This window comes from Humulus lupulus, chromosome 2 (assembly GCF_963169125.1).
Source record: "Humulus lupulus chromosome 2, drHumLupu1.1, whole genome shotgun sequence".
Lineage (NCBI taxonomy): Eukaryota > Viridiplantae > Streptophyta > Magnoliopsida > Rosales > Cannabaceae > Humulus > Humulus lupulus.
In genome coordinates this window covers 275,298,663-275,314,832 of record NC_084794.1, presented here as the reverse complement: position 1 = coordinate 275,314,832, position 16,170 = coordinate 275,298,663, and the positions used below count along the sequence as shown (strand labels likewise).

The following is a 16,170-nucleotide window of genomic DNA, read 5'->3' as shown; positions in this document are numbered from 1 at the left end:
AACTTGACCATTTTATAGGCACATTGTCATCCCCCAAGTTGGATCATGTAGGATCTGTCCTAGAGATTTGATCTCTTACTTTGGACATTTCAATTCAAACCATTCACTCATCATCACTTCTGTACGAGATCTCACCAAAGAAAATGAGTACAAAACACCCTTGTATTTGCAACAATCACAAGCTAATTATAATCAAAACCAAGACAATAATTACAACAATTAAAGGGTAGCTTAATTTGAACAATTTCATCAAATCTTATTATATCTTCCTTAAGAAAACAAAATTTCAGAAGAAAAAACCCAGTAAAGGACAACAGAAAACAATCTTGGATTGTTGGTCTGTTCACCCACACGAGTGAGGTAATTTGAAACCCTGAAAGAGACTAGGCTTGGCTCAGAAACAGTGGAGCGTTTCCGTTGTAGTGTGTCGTATTAGAAAACGACATGAACAGGCCAGACCCAGATTCGAAAAATGGACAAAAACGGTTGAATCAGTAAATAGGCACATGGTGCCGCCGCTCCTTGTTTTGGAGTCTTGTGTTGTGATCCGCTTTTTTCTCTCTTCTGTCGTATTTGAGAATTTAGTGTCGTTTTGAGGGCATTAAATTATATGGAAGAGAAGGGGGAGGGGCTAGTCAGTCTCTAACGGGACACTAAGTCTACGCTCCTTTCACCTCCGCTCTGGTGTTCTACCTTTGATTTGATGTGACACGTGGCGAGAAATAGAGTTATTTAATGAGCTTTTTGAGATTTGTGAATCCAAAACTTATTAAACTAACTAGAAAGACAAAAGGGGTTCGCATGAGAATTGAGATCCACTCAAAGGATTTTAATGATCTTACCAACGACCAAGTGGTCACTCACATACTCACAGTCACTACTATTAACCATAAGAAAACAATAAAGAACACTTAAAAAAATATGAAAGAAGGGAAAAAAGAACTTGGTCAAACAATAGTTCATTAGTTGCACAAACCGAAAAAAGAGAACAACATGCACAAAAGAGGAGGATCCAGCTTTTTCATCCACTCCAATGGATCTTTTGCTGTTTACAAAAGCACCAAAAAAAAAGGGCAAAACCCAACAAAGGTTGTTTTAGTAGTAGAAAAAAAAAGCCAAACCAATTAACAGAAACTTAGAAAAGATTAGAGCTTTACATAATACGGGCTCTGAAAATCAATCTAATATGGCCGAAAAAAGAAAAGAAGTTTAAGTGACTAAGTAAATAGGCAAAGCTGAGGTAGAGACTCTCTGATGTTGCTCCATATTAAGGTGCCTGAGACTGAGATAAGGAATATCAAGCTCATCCTTATTCGGAGAGGTCAAGGTTCCGGCGATTGGTCCTGATGTGGGCCGGCTGGTGGTCCGGTAAGGAGTGGTGGAGCCACTTCTGCTCTCGGTGATGTAAACTGGGCCTGAAATGGAGGCCCTGAAGGCCCGAGCTCGGGCCTGGTGAACATCCTCATCGTCAAAACCTTGATGATGGTGATGATAATGATGATCAGAACGGCCATGGCCATGGGGGTTGTAAGCAACCCATTTCCATTTGAAGAAAAAGAGAGCACTTCTCCACCATTTCTTCTTCTTTCCCTTCTGGGTTTTCTTGGAATCGTCCTTGGAGATTGGCTTCTGAAGCTTGAAGTGTATGGAGTCAATGGATCTTGATGTGTCTCGCTTGTGCTTCCTTGCTTCTTCTAATACCTATACATTTTAAAATGAAAAAAAAAAAGAAATAATGAGATAATAATGACAACAGAGAACGGATCAAAAGAAAGAAAAGAAACGAACCTGAAAGTAGTCGATTTGAGGGTCGAAACCATAGTCACTGAAGTGTTGAGGCATAGGAAATATTGGGGACTTGTTTGACATGGTTAAACAAAGAAAAATATAAGTAAATAAAAGAATACCCTTTTAGTCAGCCTTCTCTGTTATAAATCTTTCTAATTTTTTTTTTCCTGGTGTGGAGACAGATTAGTTATTTCAGTTTTTTGGAGAAGAAGAAGAAAGAAATAACGAAGAGTGGGAATTTGGGGTTGGAGTTAGGGGCTCAAGGTGGGTGGGACTATCAGTGGCCGTTGGAAAGGGGTAAACCCTAGTAAATGCTATTCTTTCATTGAATCTTTTGATGGTATATTGCTCTATTTAACCGCGTATGCATTTATTATTATTTGATAATAATATAAAAGCTAGTCACGTACGCACGCATGGAGTCATGAATAGACTAGACTAATATAATGAGAAAAATATGTTATTTTGGAGGTTTTGTTGATGTATGGGGATCTCCATGTTAAAGTTCCTCTACTTTAACCACCTTAATTAAGAAAAATCTAATAATGTGATAGCAATTACGAGTAAAGTTAAAGTATTTATATTAGAATCTTATCTTAGCACTATTTAAAATCTCATCTTATAATCTCTTTAATAGAAAAAATAAAAAAGAAATCTTTTGTGTCACGGTAGTTTGACATAAATATGGTCCGGTTAGGTAATGCACTTCACATGTTTCTAAGGATTGCATCATTAAATCAATAAGTGTGGATGAAATCTACCACACATTGCCTTTGTTGACAATCCATTACTCCAAAATCATCTAGGAGGGTACCTTTCTCAAAAAGAAAAAAAAAACCATCTAGGTGATACTTTACTTGTCACATCAATTGGTACTCATAGCAATGAAAAGTATATATTGATGGAACTATAATATCTTTTTCTTTATAATGTTTTAAAGTAATGCAATATTTTACAACCCCACCATTACCTAACACTAACGATTACAAACACAACACACAATAGCAGAAAAATCAAATCAACAAGCACTTAACACTAGAATATATATGTTCAGTTTAAAAATCACCTAACTTCTAGGTGAGATCTCCCACGAACTCTTTCTATTATGATAGAGTTCAAAATCTAAAGTAAAGGCAACACTATCACACACACTTGTACAAACTGTTTTACAAAAATCAAAACCTCTTTAGTTTCTCTCTTGCTTTAACTTTTCTCTCAAGTATAATAATTCACACAAATTTTCTGCAAAAAAAAAAAAGAAAAACTTAGTTTAATTACAACAAAAAAATTTGTGTTTAAAAGTAAAAAGTGTGTGACTAAAAAAATATCAATATATATACTTATGTAGTTACTAAAACAACAAATTTTATCACTGTATATATAATAAATTGTATTAAAATTATATTAATAACAACTTCAGACTAAGTATTACTTTTTAAGAAATACTAGTGACTAAAATTGATATTTAGTCGCAAAAAAATTATATAGATAATAACAACTTTTTTCATTAGAATGATGTATGTTATAATCACTCGAAAACTCTGTTTACCAAACTACCTAAGAAACTCATACTTATGAGAATTAATCTCCACACACACAAATTTGGGTCTATAAGTGCGTAAAGCAATGATCAATTGAGTTAAAATTGGGATAATACATTATAAGAGTTGTATACATGATATTGCAAAAACAAAGATATTAGTCATATTTGAGGAGTACCAGTTATGATGTTTAGAAATACTTGGTAGGTACTTTTTATCATCATAAATGCTCCTTATACAAATTTGATATAGATATTTAGTTGGTCATTTATTCTTGTCCTCAATACGTCCTAACCTATAGTGTAACATGCAAATTCAGCACTTACCTAAAATTGGCACAAACGATCTCAGCTATGACCTGTCAAAACAAAGCACAATCAAGCTATATATTGGTCCCAAATTCTCATGCGAGTCACTGTACCACAGTTGTTGGGGACAGTACATTTTACCACATAATATTTAATTTTTTAATGCTAAAAAATCTTTTGTCAATCAAATTTTAATGTTGTAATTGAAACATGACAATGTAAAGAGATCATAATATAAGCTTAACTACCGAAAATAAAATAAACTTTAATTGTCATGACTTTTATTACAAAACTAGAAAATTAAATATATAAATACAAAGGGAATTTACTTATTTGGTACCTTATGTTTTTGCAAAGTATCATTTTGGTACTTTCTGTTTTTAATAATGCTTATATGGTACCTTATATTTTAAAATTATACATATTTGATACCCTAGACTCAGATTTGATAGATAAAATTTTATCAATATGATCAAACTGTCATCAGTTATATGTAATTAAGTAATTAAATTTAAATTTGAAACTTACATAATTGGCAGCAGTTTAATTAAATTGGTAAAGTTTTATTAATTAAATTTTAGTTTAGGGTACCAAATATGTACGATTTTAAAATACAGGGTACCATATATGGGCATTATTGAAAACAGAGGGTACCAAAATGATATTTTGCAAAAACACAGGGTACCAAATGGTTACCTACCCAAATATAAATAATATGTTAAATATTTATATAAATTTGATAAACTCAAAAAAAAAACTATTAAAAATATAATTATTAGGCAAGATTGAGTTAAATCAATCACAATATAAGAAAAAAATATTAATATTTGGACAAATTACAAATCAAAATAAATGAATGTTACTTTATTTATAGCATAAAGTAAATGTGGAACTATATGGATTTTTTCAATTGTTAACTAATTATTTTGTTAAATAAAAAAAAATCACAAATTATGAAAAAATAGATAAATTATAAATCATATATTATTGATTCTAGGAATCTACATCAGCTCTTCATATATAAATCTTTTGTTAAACAAAAAAAAATAGAAAAACCACAAATTATAATAAAATAGATAAATCATAAATATTATATTATTGATTCTAGGAAGTTATATAACCTTCGTACAACTCTCATTTATATAAGTATATAGATATAGATAATTCTTATATAAAAGATATGAAGAACTATATCATAATTTCAATTTTTTCTCTTTTATCTTATATGAATAGCACAAAAGATAAATTATAACATAACAAAAATAAATTGATATTTTAGGGATTTAACTTATTTGAGTATCTTGAACTTATTAACATGTTAGAGCGTCTATAACTTTTTTCCAAACAATTCAATATCACACACCATATAATCTTTTGTATGTCTCTTCAAAGATTGTGAATGTGACTTTTTTTTAAAAAATAAAGGTGATACAATATATATATATATATATTCTTGTTACACTATATATTTGTTATTTTTTTTTGTATGTCTTTTCAAATATTGTAAATGTTACTTTTTCTAAAAGAATAAATGTGATACAATATATATATATATACATTACTATATATTATATCATATATATATATACATCACACTATATATTTGTTAATTTTTTTCAATATATAACATATAATTTACAAATTTAAATGATAAAAATATATATTACAAAATTAAATATATAAATATAAATAATATGTTAAATATTACTATAAATTTGATAAATTCAAAAAAAAAAATATTATTGGCCAAAATTAAATTAAATTAAATGACCATAAAAAAAATATTAATATTTGGACAAATTACAAACTAAAATTAATGGATGATACTTTATTTATAACCTAAAAATATAAAGGATTTGAGCTAAATAACCTTAAAAAGTTTTTATCTTAGCTATGTAACCTTCATTTTTCAAAATTTAGCTACACTAACCTCCTCCTTTAATGAAACTTTTATATTCCAATAATGTCCTTTTATTTTATATATTTTTTAATTAAAATAATAAAAAATCAGATTTGAAAAAAAAATTAAAAAACAAAAACATATTCAACACCCCATCATTCCTCCATCCACCATTTTTTCTTCATAATCTCTTCAAATCCTATCAAATCTCTCCAAATATATAGAAAGATTATTTTGTGACACACTTACATACTGATTTCAGTGACATTGTTGTCTATCAAGTGATTACATTAAGGTAAGTAAATGGGAAACCCTAATTTTTTAATTTTTGATTTGAATGTAAAAACAAAGAAAGTTGTATTTTGTTTGTTTAGATGTTTATTTTTTCATATATATGTGGTAAAAATAACAATAAAAGTACCTTGTTAGCCATATAATAACCATTTTGTGGTTTTTTAGTTGAAAATGGCGTTTTTCGAAATGAAACTCGTGAAGAAGATGAAACGCAGATCTCGATTGTGTACAGTTGAGCTCGACTGTGTTCAGTCGAGAAGATAGTTACAGTAGAGCTCGACCAAACATGGTTGAGATACTAGTAGAGCTCAACTGTTGCTCAATTATTGCTGGTTTAGATAGTAGTTGAGGTTAACTGGATTTGATCAAGATTAGTATTTTAAATTTCGAATCTTTCTTGATTTGAATGTTAGAACTAAATATTTGCATTTTGTTTGCTTACAAGTTTGTTTCTTCATAAATATGTAGTAAAAATAACAATTAAAGTATAATGCTACTCATATCATTACCATTTTGTGGGTTTTGAGTTAAAAATAGTGATTTTGCAAAGTGAAACCCGTGAAAAAGATGATATTGCTTAGTTCTTGCCTTGGTACAATCGAGCTCAACTTGGTAGAGATGTTCGAGATAATGGTAGAGCTCAACTATTGTTTTATTGTAGCTAGTTGAGATACTAGTAGAGCTCAACTGATCTTGGTTGATATTTATATTTGTAATCTATAAAATTGTTTCATCAACATTTTTGTCAAATAGAGAGATTACATTCTTTGTAAAAAAATATTAAATTCAATTTATATGTTAATTCTAGTAGTAGAGCTCAACTGTTGCTCAACTATAGTTGGTTGAGATACTAGTAGAGCTCAACTATAACTGATTGAGATATTAGTAGAGCTCAATTTTTGCTCAACTATAGTGGGTTGAGAGACTAGTAGAGCCTAACTAGACTTGGTTGAGATTCATATTTTTAATTTTAAACTTATTAATTATAATTTTAACATTAAATATATTTTCTAATGTTAATAATCTATTCTCATTACAGGAATGACTCGAGTGGTAATCTATGCTCAATATGATGGGGAATGGAAGGAAGAGCAAGGGTTGTATAAATGGTCAACAAAGAATAAGGAAGTTATATCTATCATTGTTGATGACTCCAATATTACTTTTTAGGTGTTATTGGAGAAATTGTATAAGAAGATTGGGGTGAATCAAAATGATATCGAATTGAAAATAAGTTACTTACCTATCATTGCAGGAGAAAATATGCCACCACTCATTTTACGAGGGGATGAATGTCTTGCAGCTTATCTTTTGGATTGTGGAGAGAACAATTGTAGAGTTGCACTACGTGTGGAGCTCATTAAGAGAGAAGATATATGTGACATGGAAGTTGAACGCAACATGAAAGAAAATGAACAAAGTTTAGTAGATGATTACTTTGACCGTGAATTTTACTTTGAAAATAATATTTGTGAAGCTGCTTCTGCACCAGGCGAAAGTGGTGTTAATCTAGGTTGTGAACCTGTGGACCTTCTTAACAAAAGGACAACATCATCATCTCCAACTCCAAATCACATTGACCCACTGAACTACTATGATTCGTTGGACCACCATGATGAACAAAATCAAGTCCCTAGTGAAGACACATTTAGTTTCCCAGATGGGTCAGATTTGGCAATTGGTCAAGAATTCAAGAACAAAGATGAGGTAAAAACTAAGTTGAACGATATTGCAATAAAGGCTTGCTTTGAGATGGAAATTAATAAATCTACCAAGTCATTATATGTGACAAAATGCATTGACAAGTCATGCAATTAGGCAGTGCGTGCAGCAAAAGTTACCAACTCAGAGCGTTTCTCAATACGAACTTATTGTAACACTCACACTTGTTCCCTTATTAGCCGAAAAAGAAAGCATTGTCAAGCAAGTGCTGCAGTAGTTGCTAATGTCGTGAGGTCAAGTTTCGATGGTCAAAAAGAGACACCGAAGCCAAAAGCAATAATGACGATTATGCAAAACAATCACATGCCAATAACATATTGGAAAGCTTGGAAGGGGAAAAAACTTGCAAACAACCTTCTTAGAGGTTCACTTGAATTAAGTTTTCAAAATCTTCCAGCTTACTTATACATGGTTCGAAAGATGAATCCAGGTACGATCATGCATTTGGAGGTGGATGAAGATTCTAAATTCAAATATGTTTTCCTAGCATATGGAGCATGCATCAAAGGATTTCGTTGCATGAGAAAGGTTATTGCGGTGGATGGGACTTGGTTGAAGACCAAGTACAAAGGTGTAATGCTCATTGCAACAGCACAAGATGGTAATTTTCATCAATATCCTATTGCTTGGGCTGTGGTTGATTCAGAGAATGGTGCTTCATGGTCATGGTTCCTTACAAAGTTACAAGAACTTATACCAGATGATAGTGATTTAGTCTTTATTTCAGATAGAAATCAAAGCATCATCAATGGGGTGTCAAATATTTATAGGAAGTCACAACATGGGCATTGTAGGTGGCATCTGTCTCAGAATATTAAAGCACGTGTCAGAGTTAAAGGTGTCATAAAATTATTCGAAGAAACTGCCAATGCCTATAAAGTTTCCGATTTCAACAAACTCTATGATGAATTGAAGAATAGATATCCCGTAGCAGTGAAGTATCTTGAAGAATCAAATCTCACACTTAGTAAATGGCCGAGATCTCACTTTACACGTTGTCAGTACAATATTATGACTACGAATGGTGCAGAATCTATTAATGCAGCACTGAGGGAACCTAGAGAGTACCCTATCATTGCGTTGTTGGGGGCTATGCAGGCAAAAGTCTCTGAGTGGTTCAACAATCGCTGCAATATTGTGGCATCTATCAATACAAAGTGTACACCTTTAACTCCAAAGGCAGAGAATATTATTCGAAAAAGATTCAAGAAAGCATCGGAAATGAATGTGAAACAACTTAACTGATTTGAGTATGAGGTTACAGGTAAAGAAAATGATGCCATAATTGATTTAGGTCAAAGACAATGCTCATGTCGTGTCTTTGACCTTGATCAACTTCCATGTGTGCATGCATTAGCATCATATGAGCAAGCTGGAATAGAAGTGTATGATTTGTGCTCTAATTATTATAAGTTGGAAACTTGGGCGTTGGCTTATGTTGATACCATTTATCCAGTCCCTCAACAAGAAGATTGGGATATCAATGAAGTTGAAGTATTGCCGAAGGTATTGCCTCCAAATGTCCCAATCAAGCGTGGTAGAGCAAAATTGAAAAGAATCCCATCAGTTGGTGAGGGAAAAAAATGGATAAAAAGGTGTGGTTTATGCGGGCAGCCTGGTCACTCCAAAAAAACATGCCCCTTACGAGCCACAACTTCTAAATTGTAATTGTTGATGCATATGCTTGTTTTAAATTACTATGGTTAATTTATATCATTGAATTTGAATTAATTTAAATTTTCTTGTGTTTACTTGAGATGAACCTCGACTTCCATGAGTAGAGCTCGACCATGGATGGTCGAGCTTTGCAAAGATTGATAAATATTCTAGTATAAAACGCCTGACATGAGTGGAGCTCGACCATCAATGATCGAACTTTGTAAAGATAGATAAATATTCCAACATAGAGCTCAACTGACGTGAGTAGAGCTCGACCATGGATGGTCAACCTTTGTAAAGATAGATAAATATTCCAGCATAGAGCTCAACTGACGTGAGTAGAGCTCGACCATGAATGGTCGAGGTTTGTAAAGATAGATAAATATTCCAGCATAGAGCTCGACTGACATGAGTAGAGCTCAACTGTCAACAGTCGAGATTTAGAAAAACTAATAATAATTTCATCATAAAGCTCAACTGTCGTGAGTAGAGCTCAACTGTGTCAATATGTTTGATAAGAATAATTGAATATTAATAAATGTGACATTTAGTCTAGGAAAATTATGAAAATACAAATATTTTTATACAATAAATTTTATAAGTATATTGATAATTTTATTTATTAGTAAAAAAAATGGCATTAACATTATTGCATTTATTAGATGCGGTACTTTATCTATAATAAATAGGAGACGTGTCAATAGGTTTAACAAGAATAATTGAATATTAATAAATGTGACATTTAGTCTAGGAAAATTATGAAAATACAAATATTTTATATAAGAAATTTTTTAAGTATATTGATAATTTTATTTATTACTAAAAAAAAATGGCATTAACACTATTGCATTTATTAGATGATGTACTTTATCTATAATAAATAGGAGACGTGTCAATATGTTTAACAAGAATAATTGAATATTAATAAATGTGACATTTAGTCGAGGAAAATTATGAAAATACAAATATTTTTATATAAGAAATTTTATAAGTATATTGATAATTTTATTTATTAGTAAAAAAATGACATTAACATTATTGCATTTATTAGATGCGGTACTTTATCTATAATAAATAGGAGACATGTCTATATGTTTAATAAGAATAATCGAATATTAATAAATGTGACATTTAGTCTAGGAAAATTATGAAAATACAAATATTTTATACAAGAAATTTTTTAAGTATATTGATAATTTTATTTATTAGTAAAAAAAATGTAATTAACACTATTGCATTTATTAGATGATGTATTTTATCTATAATAAATAGGAGACGTGTCAATATGTTTAACAAGAATAATTGAATATTAATAATTGTGACATTTAGTCTAGGAAAATTATGAAAATACAAATATTTTTATACAAGAAATTTTATAAGTATATTGATAATTTTATTTATTAGTAAAAAAATTGACATTAATATTATTACATTTATTAGATGCGGTACTTTATCTATAATAAATAGGAGACGTGTCAATATGTTTAATAAGAATAATCGAATATTAATAAATGTGACATTTAGTCTAGGAAAATTATGAAAATACAAATATTTGTATACAAGAAATTGATAAATGTGACATTTATTCTATGAAAATTATGAAAATACAAATATTTTTATACAAGAAATTTTTTAAGTATATTGATAATTTTATTTATTAGTAAAAAAAAGTAGCATTAACATTTGTATAGAGCTCGACTGTATTGAGTAGAGCTCGACTGTACGTGGTTGAGACTTTTAGAACCTTTACAAAATGGCTCGACTGATATGAGTAGAGTTCAACTGTACATGGTTGAGACTTTTAGAACCTTTACAAAATGGCTCGACTGATATGAGTAGAGCTCGACTGTACATGGTTGAGATTTTTAGAACCTATACAAAATGGCTCGACTGATATGAGTAGAGCTCGACTGTACATGGTTGAGATTTTTAGAACCTTTACAAAATGACTCGACTGATATGAGTAGAGCTCGACTGTACATGGTTGAGATTTTTAGAACCTATACAAATCGGCTCGACTGATATGAGTAGAGCTCGACTGTACATGGTTGAGGTTTTTAGAACCTTTACAAAATGGCTCGACTGATATGAGTAGAGCTCGACTATACATGGTCGAGTTTTGTAGAACCTTTACAAAATGACTCAACTGACATGAGTAGAGCTCAATTATACCTTGTCGAGTTTTATTACAAATATTTACAATATGACTCAACTGACATGAGTAGAACTCGACTATATATGGTCGAGATTTATCAAAATTATAATTTTGTTTACCATAGAGCTCGACTGACATGAGTAGAGCTCAACTATATCTAGTTGAGATTTCCAATACTAAATATGCTTCAAATTTAGAGCTCAACTGACATTAGTATATGGCTGACAAATCTAGAGAAATTCATGATGATCTTCAACTACGTATAAAGTTTTTAAAACATTGTCATTCTTGAAACTATCCAAACATTTTAAAATATACAAATTACTAAAGATCCCAATCTTGACAAAAAATATCTACTGCCATCTTCATTCTGTAGAATGGTATCATGTCATCTGAAAGATGATCAAAAGTACAACCAGCCATGTCAAACTCAATGAACTTAATTGTGTACACTGCACAATCTCCCCTGTTATAAGAAAAGTTTAAAATCAATAATAGACTTAAGATTGCAATAAATATAGACTAAGTAAGCATGTATATATAGACTTAGATAAATACACTTACCTTGAATTTTGTGGAACACTAAGTAAGCGTGTATATGTCCATGGTTTGTGAAGACATTGTGCTATGTCCTCAAATTGTGAAGATACACGAAGCATAGTCGGAATCATCGTTTGAAGTGGCAACATCAAAGCATCCATTTCTTTTGATGAGGTCGCTCTAATACTGCAGTCATAAACAATCAACTCTAATGCTTGTAAGTCTACTTTAACTGCAACCCAATGATGGTCCCTTATGTTTAAAGGCATATACAACTTTTTTGAGCATTTCCATTTCTTGCCCCAAAAATGCGGATGATTCCCTGAAATATATTGACTTATTTCATCATCAATAATGTTAGGGTTAGAGTTGAAGTTGATGGTCACCAATTGAGTAAATTTTTCATCCAAAATGATTGCATCTTGTGGAATCACATCTTGATACTCATGTTGTCGCTTTCTAATGCCAAACAAAGCATCATCAATGTGCTGTAAAAAATAATAATAACATTATACACATGGAAACAAAATTAAGTCTTAGATATAAGGGATCATAAAAACATATGTCATACCTCACTAAATAGCCATTCATGGTCTTTAATAATCAGCTGGAAATAGTCTATAGTTCGTAAACTAAGCCCACAATCAATACTTTTTTGACTTCTTAAATGTTCATCAAACATCTTTTGTTTTTCAGGATTAATCTCCCTTGAAGATTCAAACTGGATATGATCTTCTCGTCGCAATCTAGTCCGACGAAAAGGGTCAGTGTATGGTGATTTCATGTAGTGTGAACGCTTTAGTGGCCTCTTTGGAGGGTGTTCTTCAACTTGGGGAAGGTGCTCTTCAAGTTGGGGAGGTTGCTCTTTATCAAGAGGAGGTTGGTCATCAACCTGAGGAAGCTGCTCTTCAACATGAGGAAACTGTTCATGGTATGTTCTCATGTAATCATCACTAGTACAGTTGCCACCATGACCATCATCACATTGGGGCATTGATACGATATTCTGTTGTTGAAGTAAGGACATTATCTTTGAAGGCAACAATGCAATTTCTGATCTTATCAATGCACATTGTTGATCTATGTAAGCCTTGAGAGCAAACCAGTCAACTTTGTCACCTTGACTCTCTTCTGGTCCAACTTCTGTAGCTTGACCAGTGGCGTGGCCTTCATTTGTAACACCAACATTGTCACAAGTCTCATGCCTATCAGTGTCATCTCTCGTGGCTTCATTCATAGATTGGACATGATTTATGTTACCAACTTCAGTAGCTTGGCCTTCAATTGTAACACCAACATTGTCACAAGTCGCATGCCCATCAGTATCATCGCCCCAATTAATTGTACCTCCAAACTCTAACACAGCAGTCAATATATCAATCATGCGATTTGACTTTGGTTCAGGGATACGGATGAATCCTTGCATGTGTGGCATTCTCTTCTCTTGTTTAGTAGGTGAAATGATACTTTTTATATCCTGAATACAAAAAACATTAATATAAATATATATATGTATATTAAAAGGAAGATTAAATAACAAAAAATAAATTAGATGCTAACCTTGGAATCACCTAGAGCTTCTAGTACATCACTATAAGAGGGAGGTCGCTTATGCTTCCAAGTAGTCCTCCATCGACAAATTCTCAGCATTGATTCGCCAATATCATCTCGAAGCTATACATACTTTCTTGCCACTGCTGGCACACATTCATACACTAATGTCTACACATGCAAATAAGAAAAATTGTAAGGATTTCTAAAATAATGGATGTTCTTCAACTTTACTTAGGGCAATTTTCTTACCGCTAATGGAAGAACAAAGCCTGAATAGGTGAATGACGACATCGTCTTTGCTTTCTCATGCACTGATTTTTCTTTTCCTTTCAGTCCCTTCCGAAGTTGCTTTAATGCATACTCATAAGAATGAGTCCCCCAAGGGTATTGGTTGAACATGTCCAAATTATCAACCAATCCCAATAATAATGAGTCGATGTTAGAAGAACTTTTGTTCCTATGCACTAAGGCCGCAGAGACAAACAAGAGAGATGCCATCTTTAATATTTCCTTGTTACTTACATTTACATTCCTTCGAACTCTATTATTTTGGTTTTGGTTGGACATTTGTGTAAATTTGGCCTTCACGTCGTCAATGGTAACTATTTCTTTCCCACGAAAATGTCTATCTTTAAATGCATTTGACTCAGCTTGAGTTTCCCAACCTTCTGGATATTCTGAGCATTTTAGCCCATATATTAATGCATACTCTATCAATGAGAATCGGATGGGTACCCCATTAACAACAAACCACATCTCTGAATCTCTATCATAGTCTGCTTCCTGAATGAGTAATAACCACATCACTTGACTTGAATGTTCATAGTTCTTAAAAAGATCAAGAAAGTGGCCAAACGGAGATTCCTTGAACAATTGTAAGTTGGTCGGGTCATTCTTTAGTACATCATTGATAAGTTTTGTGACCTTATCTATTTGACTTTTTAAACTTATCTTGCACTCAAAGTGTTCATTCTCCTCTAATATAGGCTTCAATCGAGGAATCTTTTCAATCTGCAATAAATTAAATATCATATTTCTCAATATTAAATAACATAAAAACTTAAATATTTTACAAAACAAAACTTACTGGAAGTGTTTTCTGTCGTGGCATAGAGGAGGACTCTGATTGTTCATCAACATGTGATTCTAATTGTTCTTCAGAACATGTCACTGACTCTTCTTCAATATATACCTATTAATTAAATATAAGAAAAATATAATTTTTTAATCAATAGAGTAAAAAACACGTTAGTCGAGCTCTACTCACTCTAGTTGAGCTTTACACTAAAATTTCATTTAGATTTTGGAAATCTCGACCATGTTTGGTAGAGCTCTACTAAAGCCTGGAAATCTCGACTATGTATGGTCGAGCTCTACTCACACCAGTCAAGCTCTATACTACAACTTCAATTAGACTTTGGAAATCTCTACTATGCATGATCGAGCTCTACTCACATCAGCCGAGCTTTACTCACTCCAGTTGAGCTCTACTCACAATAGTCAAGCTCTATGGTACAATTTCAATTAGGCTTTGGAAATCTTGACTATGTATGGTGTTGCTTGACTCACACCAGTTGAGCTCCATACTACAATTTCAATTAGAATTTGGAAATCTCCACTTTGGTCGAGCTCTACTCACACTTGTCGGGTTCTATGCTACAATTTTAATTAGACTTTGGAAATCTTAACTATGTATGGTCGAGCTCTACTCACCAGTCGAGCTCTATGCTATCAATTAGACTTTGGAAATCTCAACTCATGCTAATCGAGCCCTAAACTGAAAGTTCATTGCGTTTTTAAAAATCTCGACCATAACCACTTGAGCTATACTCGTTCTAGTTGAGTTCTACATTTTAAACCAATATTTTTCAAATCATGCATTTAGTGCTCTAAATTTATAGCCAATTGATTTCAATTAAATATATTATCTATTCTAAAAAAAAGTACAAGAATAGAAAAAATGTATTTAACTTCATTTACCTCATTATCTAATTGAGTCATTGTTGTGTCTGCGGGAGGTGTTGGTGGCACACTAGCATCCAACGATTTTGAGCACGACGACTCCGGACTAGATTCGTGAATAATCAACCGTCGTTGAATCGGTTGTTGTGAATCTCTAATGCTTGGTACTTTCGTTCGTGCCATGGAATCTAGGAAATAAAGTATATAAGAGTTGAGCTTGGGTGATTGGACAATTGATCCATCTAAAAATGCTAATAGAAAGCAAATTTATATAAAAATATCATTATTAGAACATCATAATAAGATCTATTTAGATATATGGGTCTAAGAAAATTGACTTAAAGTGATTATGTACCGTGATTGACATCTTCAATAAAAACAAGGTTGTTAATATATCAATTATCAAACTAAGCTAAAATGTACACTCTACATCACATATCTAATATGTTTTTTTTTAACAAAAAAAAAAAGATAATGAAGTAGTACAATTAATCAATGCAATGTAAGTATTCATTTTAAATATCAAACCATAAGCAACAACACATATTGTATATTAGTTGAAAATTTCAATCTAATTTAATAAAGTTAGTTCATTGAGACATTTTCACAAATATATGATTTGCATTATTATTAAGATTGTAAAATAAAAAAATTAATAAACAAAATAAACATTATAGCAAAGTGTAATAAATTACACAAAAGTTTAATACAAAAAAAATGGGTACTCATTGTCATTTTAATTCAAGA

At 31.7% G+C, this 16,170-nt stretch overlaps 2 protein-coding genes across 2 annotated transcripts; one reads left to right on the top strand and one right to left on the bottom strand.

The window, feature by feature from the left end:
* Positions 1-943: 943 nt before the first annotated feature.
* Positions 944-2,133, bottom strand: LOC133819466 (uncharacterized). The gene is made up of 2 exons (XM_062252728.1): positions 1,789-2,133; positions 944-1,701 (listed from the first exon to the last, which is right to left on the bottom strand). The coding sequence occupies exons 1-2, from the start codon at positions 1,867-1,869 to the stop codon at positions 1,210-1,212; spliced, it is 573 nt and encodes a 190-aa protein (XP_062108712.1). The 5' UTR covers positions 1,870-2,133; the 3' UTR covers positions 944-1,209.
* A 4,739-nt stretch (positions 2,134-6,872) lies between these two features.
* LOC133815514 (uncharacterized) lies at positions 6,873-9,221 on the top strand. The gene is made up of 4 exons (XM_062248347.1): positions 6,873-6,884; positions 7,002-7,538; positions 7,650-8,712; positions 8,818-9,221. The coding sequence occupies exons 1-4, from the start codon at positions 6,873-6,875 to the stop codon at positions 9,219-9,221; spliced, it is 2,016 nt and encodes a 671-aa protein (XP_062104331.1).
* The last annotated feature ends 6,949 nt before the right edge of the window (positions 9,222-16,170 follow it).

Bases quoted from the DNA above. Each gene is read 5' to 3' on its own strand.
- LOC133815514 (XM_062248347.1), top strand. The intron at 7,539-7,649 runs GTAAAAACTAAG...TCATGCAATTAG, and splicing joins AATTCAAGAACAAAGATGAG to GCAGTGCGTGCAGCAAAAGT. The intron at 8,713-8,817 runs GTACACCTTTAA...ATGAGGTTACAG, and splicing joins GGCATCTATCAATACAAAGT to GTAAAGAAAATGATGCCATA.
- LOC133819466 (XM_062252728.1), bottom strand. From the start codon at position 1,869: ATGTCAAACAAGTCCCCAATATTTCCTATGCCTCAACACTTCAGTGAC. The intron at 1,702-1,788 runs GTTCGTTTCTTT...TAAAATGTATAG, and splicing joins CTCAAATCGACTACTTTCAG to GTATTAGAAGAAGCAAGGAA.